The sequence below is a fragment of the Furipterus horrens genome, unplaced genomic scaffold (genome assembly GCF_987537825.1).
Source record: "Furipterus horrens unplaced genomic scaffold, mFurHor1.1.pri manual_scaffold_1, whole genome shotgun sequence".
Lineage (NCBI taxonomy): Eukaryota > Metazoa > Chordata > Mammalia > Chiroptera > Furipteridae > Furipterus > Furipterus horrens.
This window is the reverse complement of record NW_028327171.1, coordinates 23,804,048-23,827,195: the sequence shown is the minus strand read 5'-3', so window position 1 is coordinate 23,827,195 and position 23,148 is coordinate 23,804,048. Positions and strand designations below refer to the sequence as shown.

Genomic DNA, 23,148 nt, shown 5'->3' with positions numbered 1-23,148 from the left:
TTTTATGATCACCCTTTCCACCCCTTCTACCAGTCTCTATCTACAATACCCCTTTACTTGTCTATTATCACAATCAATAATATTCTAGTTAGTTCTCTACTTTTTACTGTTTGTCTCTCCCATTAGAATGTAAGTTTCATGAGAGCAGGAAGCTTCAGGTTCATTGTATCCCCAGGATACATATACCTGGCATATAGCAAATGCTCAACAAATAATTACTGACTGACTTGATTACCCAAATCCAAGTCATTCATTCACTCAGCAAATATTTGAGTGGATACATTTGCCAAACTCTGAAGATACAACTGAGGAAAAAGCAGACAAAATCTAAAAGTGGTAGCCTAGGGCAAAGGAAAACAACAACCCTAAATCTAGGAACAATCCTATGATAATACAGTGTATTTTAATTTTTTTATGTGACAGATGTCTTGTCAGTAAACTTAGTGCCACCAAATGACTAAGTAATACCACGCCTGCTTTTGGGTAAAGTATAGAGAGCAAAGAAGGAAAAGGGTAAGGATGTAAGAGGAAAAAAAGGGGAAGAAGAGGAGAAAGAGGTAGTTCAGTGATGTCCCTATTCTCTGAAAACTTAAAAAAATTATCCTTCTCATTCAATACTTACAATAGAAGGTAAGATTAGAATACTATTAATTTTTTCATAAAGCATGGCAAAACATGTACACATCTGGGGGAGTGTGCTGTTTCAAAGCAAACCCTCAAGAAAGTTCTATATTTACTATAATGATACTATTAATTATCAAAACACTCATAAAACTGCCTTATTCAAATTGCAGCCAGAGATAAGTTATTAAGCATAAAAAAGAAAACATTATATTTTATTTTTGATCCTAAATGGTATTTCACAGATTGATTTCCAATTCTTCTCCCCTCTGAGATCTGTCAGTCTGTTCTACACATCCATGCCTCTGATTTTGTTTGTCAGTTTATTTTGTTCATTATATTCCATATATGTGAAATCATATGGTACTTGTTTTTTCCTGACTGGCTTATTTCACTTAGCATAATACTCTCCAGGTCCGTCCATGCAATCACAGAGGGTAAGGATTCCTTTTTTTTCTATTGCTGAGTAGTATTCCATTATGTGAATGTACCACAGCCGCCATCTGTGGAAGTGGGGCCAACTCTTTTTGAGTCTCTGCCCTTCCTACCATTCTCAGTGTACTTTCTTCTTTAAACCCTTTTATAACTGATTTTAATCTTTATGATTCTAATCTTTCATCATTATGGCCATCAATTATTAACCCATATAATAAATATAGGGATGCTCCAGGTTATTGATGTGTGTAAGAACATTTGTCTCTATCCTGTATGTTGGGCCAAATGGCAATACTTTCAAAATTTTTGTTTGATTTTGAGTTTTTATCTCAATCTTTTAGCTGTCATTCCTTCATGTTATTAGTAAACCTGGCTTTTGCAAACTTCCTGCTTATAATATGCTATATGCTGAATAGCTACATAATTGCATAATGGCTGAGGTCATGGGGTGGAAGGAAGAGTCATATAACTACAAGGTACGTCATCTCTGCAAAAAGCGGGTTATTGGTGTGGCAGAAAAGGAAGAAATGGTGGGTGGTAATTAGCTCTACAGTTGTTCATCTTTTTTAATCAAACAGAAGTTAATGTATACTAACCCAGGATGAACCATAGACAAGACTTGTTTTCCTGTGAACTAGACAGAGCATCTGCTAGCCTAGAGTAGAGACAGATATTACCCAGGGCAAAGTGTTGGTGAGAAAATTCTGAGACAAGAAACCTAATTGTAAGCTGTATGCTACTCACTCCTGGGGCCCCACTACCAGACTCTTCTTCAGCAAGTAGTTTCCCTTATAAAGAACTAAAAAAAAGATTATAACTCTTCTAAATTAGAAAGCAGCCAAGTACTCATAAAATAAAATGAATAAAATAAAAAATAAACTAAAAGATAAAAATGAAAGGTAGACTAAAAAACAAATAGCCTAATAGTGGTTTCTGTGCACAGAGAATAATATAAAACAAAAATTCTTGCCCTTAAGGAACTTGTGTTCTTTTAGAATGTAATAATCATATCAATAAATGTTAATGGAATAACATCTTCTATTAAAGACTCCCAGACTTGATAAAAACCAATTAAAAAAACAAAAACAAAAACAAAATTGTGCCATATATCAAATATACACTTAAAATAAAAGGATTTGGAACAAAATGAGTAAAGACATGCCAGGAAAATGAAAACAGAAAGATAGAAAGTAGGATTGAGATGCTAAGTTCAGAGAGATGGTTAATTTAATAACAAATTGACAGCAAAAATGTACAGGAAGGTTGGATGACTCTGCTTCTTAGTATCCTTGATAGTACCTCCCTCAATAAGAGGTGTTGACAAACAACAAGAGAAGAAAAGAAAAAACAGTAAAAGGAATAAGTGATATAAAAAGATTTTTCTCTGTTGGAAAATGAAAGATTGTACCAATTACTGGCACTGGTGAAAGTCAACAAAATACCACACATGTTCTTTTTGAGTCTTTTCAATAAAAATCTAACACCAGATGCAATGTGGGTTCCAACTCTACTTTCATTAACTAACTGTATGACTTTAAGCAAGAAATTTAGCCAATTTAAGCTTTAGTTTGATGCCTGTAAAATGAGGGGGTGGGATGTAATGACCTTTCAGGTGAAATATATCTTTAATCCTGAGATTTCATTGTTATTAAAATGTGTAGGACCTTGATGCTTTAAATATATATGGAATACTGACATAAACATAAAATATTTTTGGAAGAAATTATTCTTGACTTCACCTTTCACTTGTCAATGTTACAACCTTTTCCTCTGTCTGATTCAGAAGAGCTTTGGTTCTCTCTAGTTCATTTTCTGCAAGGTTAAGTTTTCTTTTTATGTCTTCTTCTTGACTTTCTTTTGCCATCAGTTCTTCCTGTAAAGTTTTATAAATTTTTTGACAAGCCACTAAAGAGTCTTCTTTCTCTTTAAGCAATCTGGTGTGCCTAAAAAGGAACAGAAAGAAAAAAAAATCCATCAATATGTGATAGACACTATATTTCATGTTTATCAAAGATATATGAAAATCCGCAGCAGATAGAGAACCTGACAGATGAACAGATAAGAAACCTGTCAGAGGCTCAGTTCTGGGCCATTGTTATCAGGTGGCTTACAGAATTCACAAAAGAGCAGGAAAAAGATATGAAAGAAGCGAAAAACTTTCATAACGAAAGGAACAAAACAATATATGAGACAGAAGGAAAGGAAATAAAATCCAGAGTTCATTTCAACAAACTGGAATATGGAGAAGAAACAAGCAGTCAACCAATGCAGCGAGAGGTAATGGGAAGCAACAACGAAAGGATCAGAAACCTCTGGGACAGCTATAAAAGGCCCAACATAAGAATCATTGGTTTGCCAGAGAATGAGGAAGATGAACTAGAACTTGAAAAATTGAGTGAAAATATAATAAAGGAGAACTTCCCAGACTTGGGAAAGGGAATAGACCTGCAGGTCCAGGAAGCAAGGAGAGTTCCCAAGAAACTGGACCCAGGGAGAACCACTCCAAGACACATTATAATCAAAATGTCAAAAATTAAAGATAAAGAGAGAATCTTAAAAGCAGCAAGAGAGAAGAAAAGAATTATGTACAAAGGGGTCCCAATTAGACTGTCAGCTGACTTCTCAAGGGAAACCCTACAGGCAAGAAGAAACTGGCAAGAAATATTCAAAGTAATGAAAATCCAAAACCTACAACCACGAATACTCTATCCAGCGAAATTGTCATTCAGAATAGAAGGACAGAGAAAGTGTTTCCAGGACAAAATAAAACTGAAAGAGTTCATTAGATCCAAACCACTGTTATATGAGATGTTAAAGGGACTGGTTTAAAAAAAAAACAGAAGCTAGGGAGATGAAACAAAGGCAAACTAAATAGGCAACGAGAGGGGAAGAGGAACTGTGGGTACGGAAAGCATATTGGGGGGAGGTCAACAGGGAGGGGGAATGGGGAAAGGGAGGGAGATGATATAGGAATTGGGGATCAAGGTAGGAGGGAATGGAATAGACGGAGAGAGGTTGGGAGGAACTGTATGCACAACTAATGGACATAATCTAAAAGGGGGGGACAACTGGAGGGAGGGGGGCCACCGGGTGGAGGGGAGCAGAGGGAAGGGAAATTGGCACAAATGTAATAATTTAATCAATAAAACACATTAAATCTGAAAAAAAAAAAAAAAAAAAAAAAAAAAGATATATGAAAATCCCATTTAAGATTAAGACTAACTTTAACTTATAAAGATTAAGAATCCTAGAAAATGAACAGTGCTGTGATATTAAAATTTTCTCATCAAGGCAGAGGCAAAAATCAATAAAGAGCTTCAACATATAAACTTGCATTAGTTAATACATATGTAAACAATACAATAAGAAAACCTAAATATATTCTAAATAAAATGTTATTTTTTAAAATGTTATTTAAAATATGGTTTCAGACTTCCGGCCAAGATGGAGGCATAGACTGACATGCTCTGTCTCCCTCCACAACTTAGAAGGACTACAACTACCGCAAAACCAAAAATAACCAGAAGTTCCAAAAAATAAAGCTACGTATGAAGTCATAAACAAGTGGTGCTCATCTGGATGGGTAGGAGGGGCGAAACCACAGCTGAAAGATCGAGCTGTTGCTGGAGATGGCAGCTGCAGCAACAAACAGCGGGATCCGGTAAGCAGACACCTGTATTTGGGGGGGAGGAGAGAAGCGCCTGGGAGCCGGCCCTGGCTGCAAACCAGACCCATTGGCTCACAATGCCAACGTCGGGGAAGGCAGACCCCCCTGCCTCAGACTGTGAGGCCTGGAGGGCATGGGGACGGAGGAGGAGGCTCCCCGTTGCTCAGTGGAGAGTAACAGCAGGAATCCATCTTGGACCCCCGCCCCAACACAAAGCGCCACAGTGTGGTGAGAAAGGTAGCCAGCTTGTGACTAGCACACGGGGCTCTGCCCAATATAGAGTAGGTATGACAGTGCCCCCCCGCCCCCCAAGAAGGAAAGATAAACAAAATGGTCAGAATGGCAGAATTAATGATTGAAATACCAATCACACAGCTAACGAAAAAAAAACAAATAAAGTCCTTGACCAATGAACAAATAAAGAATCTTTCTGAGGCTCAGTTCAGAGCTATAGTCATAAGGCAGCTTACAGACCTAACAGCAGGACTGAATCAAGACAGGGAAGGAATGAAGGCTAGTCCTGCTGAAATGAACAAAAATACATACAAGACAAGTGGTGAGGAAGGGAAAGCCATGGATCAAATCAACAAATCGGAACATAGGGAAGGAACACACAGTCAACCAGTGCAGAAAGAGGAAACAAAAAGTGAGGAATATGAGGAGAGGCTCAGAAACCTCTGGGACAGCTATAAGCGAACGAACATTCAAATTATAGGATTGTCAGAGGGTGAAGAAGAAGAACTAGAAATTGAAAAATTATGTGAAAAAAATAATGAAGCAGAGCTTCCCTAACTTGGAGAAGGAAATAGACTTACAGGTCCAGGAAGCACAGAGAGTTCTGGATAGGCTGGACCCAGGAATGACCACACCAAGACACATTATCATCAAAATGTCAAAAATTAAAGATAAAGAGAGAATCTTAAAAGCAGCAAGAGAGAAGAGAAGAATTATGTACAAAGGGGTCCCAATTAGACCATCAGCGGATTTCTCAAAGGAGACTTTACAGGCAAGAAGGGACTGGCAAGAAATATTCAAAGTAATGAAAATCAAAAACCTACAACCACAATTACTCTATCCAGGGAAGCTGTCATTCAGAATAGTAGGGCAGAGAAAGTGTTTCCAGGACAAAGTAAAACTGAAGGAGTTTATTAGATCCAAACCACTGTTATATGAGATGTTAAAGGGACTTGTCTAGGAGAAGGAGGATCAAAACTATGAACATTAAAATGAAAACTGTATCACAACAACCAACAGCAGAAGCTAGGGAATCGAAACAAAGGCAAACTATGTAGGCAACGAGAGTGGGAAAAAAATTATAGGTGTGGGGAACATATTGGGTGAAGGTCAGCGGGGAGGAGGAAGGGGGAAAGGGAGGGAGATGGTGCAGGAATTAAGAAGCATAGTAAGAGGGAGTGGAGTAGACAGGAAGATGTTGAGAAGAACTACATGCACAACCAATGGTCATGGACTAAGGCGGGGACAACTGGAGGGAGGGGGGTCACAGGGTGGAGGGGAGCAGGGGGAAAAAGAAATTGGGACAACTTAACAACATAATCAATAAAATAAAAAAAATTTTAAATTAAATTAAATTAAAAATATATTTTTTAAATATGGTTTCAAATTCAATTACTAAAACATATTCATTAAAAAATTTGCAATATGTACCTTGATTCAAAAATAACAGATTCAAACTTCAGTTTTCTAAGTTCTCTTTGACAGTCATCAGCTTCATTAGACTTATTCCTAAAATAATACAAAAGTGGTTCAAATATTTTATTTCAAAATAGTTAGAGTATAACTGTTTTCCTTTTCTAAAACATGATTTTCTTTTATTACTTTTCTTATCTGGATAGCCTGTTTGCGGTTTTATATGCAGAGTTCCTTGAAATTAGAAATATATAGTCAAAGGATTTTTCTTTGCCGAAAGAAATCTAATTTGTTAGTCTAACTATAGGTGATTTTTTTTTTAGCATGACTTTATTTAGAAAAATATTCTTACCATATTCATATTATTTTTTTAAAGAAATAAATATTAGTCTACTTTTATAATGGCCAAGTAAACTCCTATCAGACTTATCTCCATTTAAATGTAAAGTCTAAGCTTTGGACAACATTTTTGAAAAAAAGAAAACCCCCAGTATGAAGGTACTGGAAAGTGACCAAAAGCAGGCAGATTCTGGAGGGAAGTTAACACTTGGAGTGAGGTGACAGCATGGTATCAGATCTTTATTTGTTTATTTAATGATTTTACACTTATGACAGGCCCCAGTCTGCACCATGTAGGAGAAACTAAAATTGGGATAGAAAACTGGTTTCAAACTCACAGTCATTATGGCCTGAAGAACTAGAGGACAGTGTTTGAGGAAACCACAGCTTCTATAAAGGGTGAATCCTAAAATAGGTGAGAGCCAGAGAAACAGAGAGCCCCAAATACTGCACATCAGCTCTGCCCACATGTCTCCCTGAACTCAGAACTACATGTGCACAGGGCAGATTCAACCAGCCTTGCGATATTGGAGCTACTGCATAAGTGACATTTTGCAGTTTGAGATGGAACAAATTAATTGTCTGCCACCATTATTTGGAGAAAGGTAACAGAATCTAGAATATCCATAATATAACAGTCACAATATCCAGAATAAAAATTATTCAACATAGGAAGAAACAGAAAAGCATAACCCATTCTCAAGAAAAAAAAAAAGTTAATAGGGACTGATTCTTAGATGAATCAAATATTGAAATTAGCAGACAAGGATTGTTAAAGGAGCAATTATAATTCTGCTCATGGAATCTAATTAATGAAAAGATTTAAAAGTCTTAGCAGAGAAATAGAAACTATTGAAAGGAACCAAATGGAAATTCTAAATCTGAAATAAATATTTGTCTTGATCTTATATAACTGGGTTTTGTAATGATACTCAAAAGGTTAATATATGAAGAAAGATTAATATTCTAATAAAATATGATACAATTGTAAGATATAGAAAATTACATTAAAATACATAATATAATAAATTATTATCAGAAGAACACTCCTGTAACTAGCATCCAGGTCCAAATATAAAATTTTGCCAGCTACCTTAGAAGCTTCATGTTCATGGTCCCAATGTAGCAAAGTCCCTTCATGCTAAAAAAAAATTCTCTTGTATTTTATGGTAATCACTTTGATTTTCTTTGGAGTTTTATTACCCAACTTTTACTTCTGAACATTATATTTTAGTCTTCCATTTTTTCGGAAAATGCCTTCATAAAATATGTTATTTCCTTTATTAGCTCATTTTTGTGCAATGATTTTATTAAGGTATTGTATTGACATACAATGAACTGCATACAATTTGATAGGTTGTAACATATAAGCCCAATGAAAACATCACCAGACTCAAGTAGGCACAGCAGTATACTTAGAGCACAGATCTTGGTCTCTAATGCCATCCCCCACTCAAAGGAAGCCAGACTACTCAGAGAAATGGCTCACTCCAAGGGTGGGACAGAGTAGGTGTATCTGAAACATTTTGTTATGCCAGAAAGGAAGAAATTGCTTATAAAAGATGATTGGGGTTCCAATGTCACATGAGCCAGCTTGAACGGGCTCACTAGGTAAGCCTAAAACAATCTGTGTACCAAAATAATTAAGTACAGTAATAAATTATAGACCATTGAAGAAGTAGGAATTCATGGGTCCATACCAATAATACATTTTTTTAATGGGAAGAAGGAAGGCTGTGGCTTACACTCAAATGCTGAGAGCTGACTAACAAGTGGGGAGGGAGGGCTGGAGTTGGAAATCATCAGAGCAGCCTCTGTGGTAAAGATTAGGTAAAGCAAAAATCATTAATGGTTGCTAGAGCTAGGCATTAATTTTGATGAGAATCAAAGTATTTGGGAAGTATTTCCAAATAAAATATTAGGAAAGAGGGAGTCAGGAAAAGATTAACATGCCGTTAGTAAAGTGGGCAAGGCTCAGCTCAGGCAAGTCACAAAGGAAAGAATACAAAAAGCCAAATATTCAGGAATACAATTTTTTTTTATCAATTAAACTAGTAACATTTTTTTCTTTTTTAAGTAGACCCAGTATTGGCTAGGAGAGATGGGCATTTCCAAATATTGCCAAGTTTGAAAATCAGTATAATCTTTTTGGAGAACAATGAGTCATTGTGCATTAAAAACCTTAAAAATATGCAAGTTGGTTCTAGCAAAAACCCTAAGGAAATAATTGTGTATGAGTAGAGAGATTTATCTATATGAATTTTTTTTAGAACTTAGCTTCCCTTTTATTTCACTGCAGTAGACAACGACATTGTTTTCCAAAGCAAACACACCCTCATTTTAAAGGATTTATCTTATTTTTTTATTTTTTATCTTTATATTTTTTCCATTACCATTTAGTCTCCTTATAGTCCCCTCAGTTATCACCACACTGTTGTCCACGTCCATGAGTCCTTTTTCCTTTTTGCTCAGTCCCTTCACCCCCTAACCCTGCCCCCACTAGCTATAAAGTATTTAACTTATAAAAATAAAAAATTTGGAAATTCTAAAAAAAAAAAAAAAAGGATTAGTAAATAAGTTATGGTTTATCCATAGACTGGAATGCTATATAGTGATTAGATAATAATCAATAAATGTATCAGGTAATGACATGCGAAGAGATCACTAAATAAAGATCATAGATCATAGATCACTAAGTAGAGTCATTATGATCATAGATCACTAAGTAAAAATGTTTAAAAATTACATTATGTAGAAAAATGAACTATAAGGATATATCAAAATATAACTCCAGTGTCCTTTTAAGTATAGTCCTGTATTTTCCAAGTTTTATACACTTGCTTTGAAATCAAACAAAAATATTACTTTAAAAAATGCTCTGAGATTCAGCAGCCCCACCACTGCTTTCACTTTGTGTTTAGGCTCCATACACACTTTTCCAAATCTAGAGGCAGGGACAGTAGAACTCCCTTTAGTGGTTACTTATTAACTATGCAGACTATTAATCCTGGCTGCATTTTTTTTTTTAAAAAGGCTGCTCCCTAGAGAGCCTATCATCCCGAGAACTCCCCTTTACCACCGTCACCTCCCACCCCCACACCAGTTAAGCCACTCTTTCTATGGTCTGCCCCTCACTCCTCAATTGTTATCTTCACCTTCATTAGGATGGAAGAGATGGGATGGAATAGAAAGAATGTCTACATCTCTTCAAACACTGCATTCCTTCTTTTACTCCCAGCAAACAGTGCTAATCCTTTCTCCTCAATTCCTCTGAATAAGCCTTCAGAAAGGCCCCTGGTGTTCTGGCCAATCAAAGCAAAGGAAATCAGATGAAATAATTGGATATTTTCCCCTAATGTGAAAGGCAAGGGTCAATACCATTCCACTCCTTTACATGAAATAGCCATTCTCCAACCGCCTCCTTGATATTTCTACTTTGCTGTCCAAAGGCATCTCAAAATTAACAGATCAAAAGCAGTGTTTTTTATTTCCCTCACCCCCACATCCATTGCTCTGACAGATTTTCTCACTTCAATAAATGGCACTAACACAGTAATGACACTAAAAGGTAACACCTTATATATCTAATGCAACCCTCAGAGCAGCCCATATTCCCTTTTTAAACTTGAGAAAACTGAGACCAGAGAGATAAGTGATATGCCCAAGGTGACATGACTATTAACTAGTAGTCCTGGTATCTGAAACCCAGCCGTCTGGTCTGGAGTCTAGGCTCTTAGGCACTATACTGCCTCTCAGTTCTTTGCCCTGATGCTGAAAAACTCCCAACACCACCCTTTATTCCCTCCTTTCCTTTCCAGTTCCCTTCTTCCACAGTCACATCTACTCCATCGGTAAACCCTGTCAGACAGGCCTCCACATGTATTTGTTTCTCTTTATCTCCACACTGCAGCCTTACGCTGAGCCAGTCACTTCTCACTTGTAGGAATGCATAGCTTCCCACATAGCCTCCCTGACTGCTCTTGTATTCCTGCCCCAAGTCCCTTCTCCAGGTAGCAGCCACACTAGCCACCTAAAACAATTCAGATCAGTTCACTGTCTCACCGAAAATCCTCCAATAGTTTCCATTGCCCTCTAAATAAATCCAAACTCCTCACTAGGCTCTGGACATACTGGCATATTAATTTATTACTGCTGCTGTAACCAATTACCACAAACTTAGTGGTTTAAAACAACAGAAGTTTATTATCTTACAGTTCAGAGGTCAGAAGTCCTAAAATCAGTATGTCACTAGGGCCATGTTCCTTCTGTTGGTTCCAAGGGGAGCCTCTGTTTCCTTGCTTTGCTAGCTTCTGGAGACCATCTGCATTCCTTAGCTTGTGGCTCCTTCTCTCATCAAATTATATCACTCCGACCTCTGCTTCTATCCTGACATCTATGTTTGTGACTTGGCCCTCTTGCTTTCCTCTTTTAAGAACCTTTTCTAAACAGACATTTTTATCCTCACCCGAAGACATGCTTATTGATTTTAGAAAGAGGGGAAAGGAGGGAGAAAGAGGGGGAGAGAAACATCAATGTGAGAGAGAAACATCAATTGGTTGCCTTTTGTACATACTTTGACCAGGAACCAAACATGCAACCTAGGCATGTACCCTGATGGAGAATCAAACCCACGACCTTTCAGTTTGTGGGACATGCCCAATTGAGCCTTTTTGATTACATTGGGCCAGCCCAAATAATTTAGGATTATCTCCCAATCTCAAAATCCTTAATTTAATCACATGTGCAAAGTCTTCTTTACATGTAAGGGAACATGCTCACAGATTCAGGGATTAGGATATTAATGTGTCTTTGGAAGCCATTAGTGTATCTACCACAACTGGCCTTCTTCATGTTTCTTGAGTTTATAAAACTCACACCAAGAATTTAGGGCCTTTGATCTCTCTGCTTCCAGATGTTAGTGTTTTTGTATTGCTAACTCTTTTCTCTTACTCAAATTTTAACTCAAAGGCCATCTGTTCATGGATACCACTCTATCAAATTATACCACGCCTTGCCATCGTTCACATTCTATTATGCTTATTTTATATATTTTTTTCAGCCCTTAACATTACCTGAAATTACCTAAACACCTCAACTGGAGCTTGTCAATCGTGCTACTCCAATATCTAGTGCCTCTCAGTAAGCCTTTTGTACTGAATGAATGAGTGAAGTAAACCCAGCCTGTTCAATCTAGGATCATGTGAAAAGTAGATCTATACTCTGACACTGGAATGCCACCAGGCCATCTACTTGCAAGGCAAAAAATTCTCATGAATGACCAGAGAGGTAAGAGAAAAATATGAACTTTATACCTCAGAAGGCAATAATAAGAGAGCTCTAAGAACAGATTGGCCAACTGTGTCAGATGTTGCTGAAAGGTCAAACAAAAGCTTTACAAATTAGTAATTTTTGATGGTCATAAGCTGATCTTTGCTGAAACTATTGTTTAAATGAGGAGGGGGTGGCTGCAAATAAAATTAATGTGTAAGTAGATTTAAAAGGTGCCTAAATTAGAAAATATACTTTGTATAACCACTCCAGACATACTCATCAGTGACTGATAAATCAGAAATCATTTTAAGTGAATTTTGTTTTTTTTATACATAAAAGTGAATAGCTTTACAATATAAGTCATTCAAGCAATGTGTAAGTATATAGCATCAAATAAAAGTCTACACACACCCCCACCTTCACTTGAAGAGGGAACTGTTGTAATCCAACTAGCCACTTATTCAATGCATTTAAATTTGTGTGTGTGTGTATACATTCCTATACATTTTTAACATGAATGGAATTATTTCTCTAATCATATTTTAATCTCTCACAACAGCATATTATTTTATGGTTACAATCCTGAAATACATTGGAGGATATCTTAATTTTTTAAATTTATCTTAATATCTGTTTGCTGTTTAATAATTTCCTTGGGTGTTACATTTTTCCTGTGTGAGTTCAGAGCTATTTTGGGGGGTGGGGAGGGAAGGAGGTTTTTCTTATAACCTTTGGTTGGGTATTCATCCTCAGCCTTAAGATTCTCTGTTTATTTGTCTGCTTTGCTGTTTATTTTTGTGCTAGATTGTTTTCTGAAGGTTGTGATGAAGGGTCAGGTTGTGGTGGGGGCACTAAATGTCTGTCTTGGGATATGGGGACCCCAGCTTCTCCTAGGGTTCAGCAGCTGCCAGGCTTCCCAGCCCCAGTCCCTATACTCATTGTTGTATTCTGGATGCAGATGACTCACAAATGCCACTTGGCACAGGGCCTGATGATCAGAGGGGGTTTCGTGAGAGGCCAGTGGCTTCAATGTTCCAAATATGATTCCTCAGAGTGGGCTTCGTTGGACCACTTGCATCAGGATCAAGTGGGAGTGCATAAAAATGCAGATTGCACAGAGCCACCCCAGATCCAAATGTAAAATCAGACTATCTGTGGGAATGGAGCCCAGAAACTGACCTTGGGATTGGGCCTGTGGGGAAGGTCATACTTTAATGTACAGTTTCAATACACTCCCCAGAATTCTTCCGCAGGCTGGAGTTTGAGAAACTCTGTTTTGATAATTCACCAGATCCTACTCTGTTCTCTTTGTGTTAACTGATTCCAAGGGAGGTCCCACCACACAACTGGTTTTCCTCTGCTTTATTCCACCATAGCGTTGACCTTTTTATAATCCTATGTATTCTGTTTCAGGAATTCCTAAAACTTTCTCACTGTCTATAGCAGTCTTTCTTGTTAGTCTTATTACCTGTGTTTATACATTTAAAGGTAATAAAGTTGCATTTTTAGAACATCCATATTTTTCATGGAGGTCTTCCCTAAAGTAATCTAGATATTATGACACAAATAAAATTTCTAGATAATTTCATCACCACCTTTTCAGTGCATCACTGACATTCTACCTCTTTAGTAAACACTACTGTTTACCTGCTGAACGGGCACCAGAGCTTCCTTCCTGGCCGTCAGAGCCTTGTGAGCATCTGCTCTCAGGATAAATCCTGCTTGGTCTAAACTAATCGTGGTTGCCCCTTCCCTTTGCCAGAAATTCATTTAGAAGAAGGTGTAAAAAAAGATGTAAAGAGAGGGCCGTTTAGTAGCTTTGGGGAAAATGTTTTTCTCACTTCTATGGAGACACCATAAAAACAGGCCCTCGCTGCCTCCGGGGTGGGTACATTTGAATGTGGTACCTGAACTGCAGGTGCTTCATGGTCACAAGGGACTGGCCTTGGGGTGAAGCCAGAGTCGAGGGTGGCAGAAGGAAGACAGAGGAACATCAGGATCTGTGGAGATACTGCCGAGCTGCTGGACTGACTAAACCTGAAACTGCTCTACCTCAGTCACTTGCAGCCCACAGCATCCTGACTGATAAAAATCTGTTTTCAAATACATAACAAGTTCCTATAAACCTTAGGAAGAAAAGAACCTCAAGTTCATCCATTTAAAAACTGCCTGTTCCTCTTAAGTAAAAATACACAAAGCATATCAAAACAAAAATCTTTAAACAGAAAAGCAATCTTACGTTGGATATGGGAAACCCATTCCCACCCCTATCCCTCAAAAAGGGTAAGAATTAAAAATTTAAATAAACCTGATTTCACAGTACCTTCCAATTTCTATAAGTTCAAAAGGTTTGTGTGTGTTTGTGTGTATGTGTGTGCGTATAATATCCAATTTATTAACAAATTGTATGTCAAAATTTTTGCATGAACTATGTTAACTTCCAACTTAATTTATCATAAAAAATGGCCAAGTCACACATTTGGTTTTAACATACAAATAAAATAGTACTACTGGGGACCCCCTGAGCTCTGAACACCCTAAGCAGTCCTAGGCTCTACTCGTCAGTGCCCACCCTACTGCACTTCATGCCAGTAGCAAAGAAAGCAGACACCTGTAGATGCACAGAGATGGAATGCTGGCAGCACCAGCATAGAGGAAGGTCTCCAGCAGTTGGGGCCATTTAAGTGGCTCTAACTGTGATAACTCAAATTTCCTAAAAATGGATAATCTGCCTATTTCCTAATTTTAAGAAGTCCTATATAGGCAGGGAGCAGCAGTTTTATAAATGGAAACAACAGCATCAGCGTTTGTGCAATTGTACAGTGATTTCCCCCAGGTAGTTCCTTTGATGGACTTTAGTGCGATGGTATTTTTCCCCCTCCAACTCTAATCTCCTCTGACTCTTACTATCTCTCAGCACTCATATCATAAATTATGTTGGAAATACAATTAACAAAAAGTACCACAAAGCATGTGTGCGCACTAAATGGGCAGGCTCCTTGTATCCAGAGAGAGTGCTATGCACACTCACAAAATCAACTCAATTCATGTCACAACCAATGAGCTTTATTCCTTTTCCTTGGTATGCCTATTTCTGTGCTTAGCTTCTCTACTAACTTGTCAGGACTCTTCTCTATCTACTGAGTTTTGGTATGTTCACAAATTCCGTTGTAGCTGGTAGGTACCAGCTCTACCTTCCTATTCCTAGTTTGCTCTTCGCGTCTTGAGCTCCAAGAAGCCGAAGTCACACAGTAGCTGTGGCCTGACTAGGATGCCTCCACAGAGGTATCTCTATGGCCAAAGCCCTCACCAATGTTCTTGGCAATTTTTTTTCCCTGGCAATCACTATTTTGTTTCTCTTTTTCATGTTTCTTCTCACCCAGAAAATTACTTCCCAGACCTAATGAGCCAAGAACCTCTCCGTCCATCCACTCATTCCTTCAACCTTAGCCACCATACACAGAAAATGGACTATTATATTTACTGTACTATTAACCACAGTATTATAAAGCATGAATATTTGATTTTTCTTGTTTTTTAAAACAAATTGTTTTGCTACAAATAATCCAAGTATACGTTAATTTGATAGGGCATTTTTGGAATTTGTTCTGTGTTAAGAATTTTATTAATGGGGATTGCATTAAATTTGTATATTGCTTTGGGTAATATAAACATTTTAACTATGTTGATTCTTTCAATCCATGAACATGGAATATCTTTCTGTTTCATTGTGCCTTTTTCAGTCTCTTTTAATGATGCTTTGTAGTTCCTTTAAGTTTATTCCTAGGTATTTTATTCTTTTCATTACAATTGCAAAAGAAAATTTTTTTTCATTTTTATTTCTGACATTTTGTTGTTAGTATATAGGAATGCAGTGGATTTTTGTACATTGATTTTTGTATCCTGCAACTTTACTGTATTTGTTTATTGTTTCCAACAGTTTTTTGGTGGAGTCCTCAGGGTTTTCTATATAAAGAATCATGCTATCTGCAATATGTGACACTTTTACTTCTTCATTCCCAATTTGGATGCCTTTTATTTTTTTCTTTTGACTGATTGCTCTGGCTAGGACTTCCAGAACTATGCTGAATAAGAAAGGTGAAAGTGGGCATCCCTGTCTTATTCCTGATCTTAAGGGGAATGCTTTTAGTTTTTCACCACTGAGTATATTAGCTGAGGGTTTGTCATATATGGTCTTTATTATGTTGAGGTATTCTCCTTCTATACCCATTTTATTGAGTGTTTTAATACATTGTTCTTAGAAGTAGTACATGATCAATACAACATTTGGTTGCTAAGCATTCTAAATATTTATATTTCTTATGCGATTCATCCTTTTAAAATACAGGAACTGAAAACCAGAGCTACCAGATTATATACCACAAAGTAAAAAAAAAAATTACTTACTTTTAAAAGAGTATATAAATCTATTTTAGAGTTATAACCATCAATTTGCTATATTTATACTGTAAAGTAATTTTCTAAAATTTTGAAGACTTTTATTTATTGAATTTACTGGGGTGACACTGGTTAATGAAATTATACAGGTTTCAGGTGTATAGTTCTATAATACATCATCTGTATGTTGCACTGTGTGTTCACCATCCCAAGTGAAGTTTTCTTCCATCACCATTTATCCCCCCTTTCCCTTCTTCTACTTTCCCAACCCCCCCCCCTTTCCCTCTGGTAATTATCATACCATTGTCTGTCTCTGAGATTTTTTGTTTTTGTTTCTTTGCCTAATTCCTTCACCTTTTTCACCAAGTCCCCCAACACCCATCCCCTCTGACAACAGTCTATCTGTTCTCTGTGTCTATGAGTCTGTCTCTATTTTGTTTGCTAGCTTATTTTGTTCATTAGATTCCACATATGAGTTAAATCATATGGTATTTGTCTTTCTCTGACTGGCTTATTTCACTTAGCATAATATTCTCCAGGTCCATTCATGCTGTCATAAAAGGTAAAATTTCCTTCTTTTTTACAGCTGCATAGTATTCCATTGTGTAAATATACCACAGCTTTTTTATCCACTCATCTACTGCTAGACACTTGGCTGCTTCCAAATCTTGGCTATTGTGAATAATACTGCTAGGAACATAGGGGTGCATATATGCTTCCATTTTTAAAAGAAATAGTGCTCTGAATATTTTACCCTTGTGATTCGTTTGTCAGTATTTTATTTATTACTATATGAAACGTAAGTACTCCAGCATTTCAAAAAATTTCAACTACCTTTTTGAAGCTAAACTTGGAAATTTTAAGAACCAGCTTCAGTGTTGTCTATTCTGGGCAGATAATATAGAGACAATCATAAGATAAAAAGTTCAGAGACTATTTCACATTAAATTACTAATTTGAACAGCCAGGGAAAGCTTTAGTACATGGATAGCTAAGTTTCTTACTGAGGGAAAGAAACATTTCATGTATTTTAAGATATTTATGGGTCCTTCAATATACAGTCTAGGTCAGGAAAATGGCTGAGAAAAGGAGCAGTAGACCATACCCACACAGCTGTCTCACTGCCAAAGGAGTCACAGAGAACGTATCAGGGGTCTTTCTAAATTCTTATAGGTTGTTGACTGTTTACCATCTTACATGAGCTTTTCTTTACAGTTGTCCATCTTGGTCACTGCCTTCTGAAGTTTCAGCCCAAGTGCCTCTACTTGAGATTGTAAATCTGAAATGACACAATATATTCATCTGATTAGGAAATTTTAAGTGTCCAGATAGCTTTATAGTATAAACCACATTGTTTTGGAATTGTCACTCACTCACCTCCCAAAGAATATTGCAACTGTTTATTCCTCTTGCCTGGATGACCACACACAACTTGTCCTACTCTGAAACCCCATGGAATTAATGGGTTTGGAAGATCCAACTTATCGGTCTCTTCCCCACCCACCCCAACATCATGCTAATTCTCAAACAGCTAATAGGCTAAGTCTTACTAATGTTTCCAAAGGAAGTTTATGTAGCTAACACACATATGATTATGTGGCTCACTTGTGAAACACTTGACTGCCTAAGCTATCTCTTGGGACCTGGAATTGAAAAGCATTGCTGAGGACTCCTGGTAGAATTGAAATAGACAAACCACATGCAAGGCTCCATGTAAAGAATTTGTTAACTCGGGGTAGCATCTAATAGACTTTCAAAGTCAAGAAAAAGTAAGCAAGAAATGGCTTCCATAGAGTCTTGAACTGCAGGATTCAAACAGTGTTTAAGGAAGATTATTCAAACAGCTGGGACTAACATATGTGTGGATGCAGAACTGAAACTAAAGCAGAAAGAACAAATGCTTGGGTTATCTGAGTCCTGCCATTAGCCTGTGTGTGGGAACTGTGATCTGACTCCCAGCCCTAGTGACAGCCCTTGTTGGCACTCTCCTGGGAAATAAGGTAAAAAAAAAAAAACACTTAAATAGAGGGACTGACTAACTGGTTTCTATGAAAAAATATTTAAAACACTAGAATTATGAATTTCTATGTTACATCTTCTCAGGTATTTTAATAACATTTTTAATAATAAACTTTAAAATACTCATGCATATAAATTATATGTGTGTGTGTGTGTGTGTGTGTGTGTATAAAATTTTTAATCTGCTTTCTTAACTTTGTTTTATGAAGGATAGCCTTCTCCTTGAATCAGAAAATAAATTCACTATAAACAAATGTTTTAATTAGAATTTATTATATATTGGCCTAAATTTTATGTTTATCCAATACTTTCACACACATTATTTAATCTTATCCCTGAAACTGCCTTGTAGGTTCTAATAGACCCATTTTTCAGATGAGGAAAATATAAGATCCTCTCCAGTTCTCTTGCCTGGTATGTTAAAATGAGTAACTACATTAGCCTGCAGTTAAAAAGATTTTAAACTACTGAAGCAATAAACTGGAGAGGATGGCCCCTTGAAATAAGATAAGTGGATATAAAAAGCTGTGGTACATTTACACAGTGGAATACTACACAGCAGTGAAAATGAAAAAACTCTTACATTTTACAACAGCATGGATGGATCTGGAGAAAATTATGCTAAGTGAATTAAGCCAGTCAGTGAGAGAAAAATACCACATGATCTCACTTATATGTGGAATCTAATGCATACAATAAACTGATGAACAAAATAGTTAGTAGAAGCTCAGATACATAAAACAGATTGACAGCTGCTGGAAAGGGTTTGGGGGGAATGGGATGGAAGATGGTGAAGGGATTAACCAAAGACCATTCATGCACAACCCATGGTCGCAGACAATGACATGCGGACTGGCTTGGGGATGGGAGAGGGCGAGGCCGGGTAAAGGTGGGGAAAAGGAGAAAAAGCGGCAACAATTGTAAGAGCACAAACAATAAAAATAAAATTTACAAAGAGAGTCAATGTGGGCCTACTTCGTAGATAATTTTGTGGGTTACATCTTTTCCATTTATCGAGATACTATTATATGAAAAAAATAGATAAAATAGCATACACATAGAGATTTTACTTTTGAGTATAACCCCAATTTGGAAACAAGGCAATCTCATAAATGTTGTGTAATGTGTTTCTTTGTTATTGAAAGATTTGGATCCATCCTCTGAAGAATAAGAAGGGAAGGAAGTAGATGTTGGTTGGTGGTGTATCATGTCCAGGTACTGTGCAGAGTGCTTTCTCCTATTTCATTTCATACATAGTTACAACTACCATAAAAAATAGTTACATGTTATTATTTTTAAGGATCAGAGTAATTAACTAACTTATCAAAGGTCACATAGCTGGTTATAAGTGATCCTATGATTCAAACTCAGGTTGGCCAGATCTCACAGTCCCTTATTTTTCTAACTCTCTTACATTGACTCAAAATATGAAAGCCAGAAGGGGATGTAATATTTGTCCATGAAAGGGTGGGCAGAGTGGGTGCAGATTTTCTTACCATACCCCAGAATCTTTAAAGAGGTATAGTTAAAGCGAATGAAAAGTATTATTTTATATAAGATATGCAGTGAGTCAGTAAAATTTCTAATTCCAAGAGGTGGTTTAGATTTTAATTTTTGAAAGTTTAAAAATTAACATATTATAATTAATGGAAGATATTAAGACAAAACAGTGTTAAAAAAGACAAAATGGTGTCATTATGATCAACTTTATCAGATTAACATCAGAGAGAACAATTATGACTTGCTATTAAATGTCCCTTGGTGCTTTTGTCAGGATATGATCTTAAACAAATAAGTATGGGTCTGAGCCCATGTGACAAATTTTCTGTGGTTACTTCTAAATGTAGTTATTAAGAGGAAGAATTGATTATCTTAAAAATAAATTCCAAAGAATTGATACTCGATATGTGAATTTTATGCAATTAATTCTCAATTATCTGATAATAAAAATGGCAGCTAATCCAAAACCATTTTTATTGCATTGGGAGTATCATTAGGTTCATATTGGAATATACTTCTGCATCACAGTTCCAAAGTGTCCTGAGTTTAATGGAAAATAAACTACACAATCATACCCAACTCAAGGAAGGAAAAACTATTATACCCTCCAGAGTTACTCTTTCTTCAAAACCACCTAAATCTCCGTCTCCCTATTTCAAGATAAACGTAGATCGCTTAGTCTTTAACTCACAATACCCAATGAGTAGAGAAGCATTTCCTTCTGATTATTCATTATGTTTTTCTAGTATCTCTGAGTAAAAATAAGGAAAGCAAATACTGTAAATGTTTTACTTCAAAACACAGAAAACTCTGAAGGCTGTCATGTGAAGTAAATAGAAACAAGAAATACAAGTAATGTCAACAAATAAATCATTTTATGTAAGGAGAGAAGATATCACAGAGAACTGAAAAAAAAAATTCATTATAATAACCTATAATGTGAACAACCCACCAGTATGTAATTAGGAGTTGGTAAATATATTTTCACAGTTCTTATTTATTTCAGTTTTGATTATATTTTCTCTAATAAAGGAGGACTAAGAATTGTTTTTAAAATACATAAGCCAAAACTTAACTCTTCTGAATGAAGCACAAACATCCTATTGGTTTATAATTGGTTCTGGTAGACTAGTAGGGTCCTTTTGTTTTTGGAAGCAAGTGCCCAGTTCCTGTCCTTAATAAATAAAGGAACACAGTTAGGATAAGCAGTAGAGAGATTAAGCCACCTGCGCTAGACAGCTCCTTCAGTTCCCAAGGCAAGGAGTCTTAAATAAGTGTATTGTTCTGTGCAGTCCTTTTCTATAGTTAAATAAATTCAACTTCAATTTTCTGTCATTCAGCATGACATTGGATTATGAGGCAAAAGGCCCTGAATTGCCTACAAAAAGAAAGGAAGCATTGGCTTTAAACACCATGCAGATGTAAGGCGGAACCCATGGAAACAATCCAAAATTTACAACATCAAATTCTACTATGATGGGACTGTGTTCTTTGAAGATATTAAATAAGAAGCAAATGATTTTAAATGAACAAGACAAAAAGAGCTCTTAGTCTCTCTTCATACAAAGCCAGCTGCTTGCTGAAGAGCATTTCGCAGGCATCAGATTTGGAGTAATTAGTCATTTAAGAGAATCCTGTCATTCTGAAAGGTTTCTAGAACCAACAAATACAAAAGGTATTTATCATTATTTTATAGAAGAATATAAAACTTAACAGTCACTTGGAAGGTATATTAAGTTAGCATAATGTTTTTAAAAACAATCAATAAAACCATTACAGTGGAAAGATTTTTCAAGCTTAAAACCTTCTGGATATTAAAAAATTTAAATCTGGTTCAAAGTGCTGTCTGAAGGAAAATAATTTCAGGTTCAAGTAGCAGAATGGAAGAACAAGCAAGCAGAAGAATTGGCACCCATAGATTCAGATCCAGGGGAATTTTTAAAATGAATGATTGAAGGCTGTATAATAATATATATATTAAGTGGTGGAACTAATTAAAGAAAAGAAAAAACAAAAACTCACTACTCTTTAATACACTCCTAAGACAGGATAACATAGAGCTGTCATGCATGAACTTTAAAGCCAGAATGCCTTATTTCAAATTCAGGCTCTGCTTCCTACTAGCTATGTGAATTTAGGCACATTAGTTTCCTATCTATGTATAAAACAGTTATTATAGCAAAGGATTGTTCTGAGAATTAAGTGACTTAACATATGTAAAGAGGAGAACAGTATCCAGGACATAATGAGAACCAGTAAGTACTAGCTATTACCATTGTTGGTGGTACTAACCACCCACCACCAACTTCTGCTCTGAATCTCATCACTTGCCGCCTTGAGGAACTTGTTGAGACCAGTGTTACCAGTGGGTATCTTTGTATGGGGAAGAGTAGAAAATGAAGGTTTTAACTGTGTATTTTTCTTTAACCATCTACAGGGCAATTATGGCAAAATGTTAAAACCAGTTAAATATGGACAATGTCACACACATTGTGAAAGTAGTCTCTGTATATTTTGGGTTTAGCATATTTTATAGATATATTGTTTAGTGGGGTCTTGCTTGCACAAGTCAAAGAGGATAGCATTTCTGAACTGAGTCTAATCAACTCAGTTCTGTGTGCCCAAGGTACAAAAGAAAACAATGGACAGAGAACTTGGTGGGGGTGAGGAATGAGCTTGAAACTGTAATTAAAGACAATTCATTTGATTCTGTCAATAAGAGAGCAGAGAAATTCAATTGCAGCTAGAGGGGGATATAGTAACAAGGAAGGTTATTGATTTTGTTTTTGTTTTAAAATACTGGGACATGTTTATCTGCATTCAGGAATAATCCATTCTAGAGGGCACCCACATTTATAAATTCAATGTATGCCTTCTAACTTGCTTCTTATGTGTGAATAAACAGTACTTTTTACAGATGTTCAAAAAGCTGCACAAATAAATAAACCTCATTTTAATTCTTTTTTTCACCACACACTGTTTTTTGAGATCCATCCATGTAGCTATATAATAGGTATAATTTATTCCTTTTTGACTGTTATGTAACATTTAATCATGTGCATATACCACATTTTACTGATCTACACTTGTGGTGATGAACCTAGTTTGCTTGCAACTTTCTGTCACCACAAATGATTCTGCAGTAAAAGCTTTTTAATCATAGGGTACAAAGTAGTGTCTCATTGTTGGCCTAATTTGCAGTTTTTCTGCTTACTATTGAACCTGATCACCTCATTTTATACTTCTAAGTC

The 23,148-nt window shown here is 36.4% G+C and overlaps 1 protein-coding gene across 1 annotated transcript in view; it reads right to left on the bottom strand.

Moving 5' to 3' along the window:
* Window positions 1-23,148, bottom strand: part of LEKR1 (leucine, glutamate and lysine rich 1) — a 141,508-nt gene that overhangs the window by 40,366 nt on the left and 77,994 nt on the right. Inside the window, exons 6-8 of the mRNA XM_090273190.1 lie at window positions 17,576-17,657; window positions 6,389-6,466; window positions 2,796-2,999 (exon numbers count right to left, since the gene is read on the bottom strand). Of these exons, the coding sequence (XP_090129316.1) occupies window positions 2,796-2,999; window positions 6,389-6,466; window positions 17,576-17,657 (364 nt within the window). The remainder of the gene's footprint in view (window positions 1-2,795; window positions 3,000-6,388; window positions 6,467-17,575; window positions 17,658-23,148) is intronic.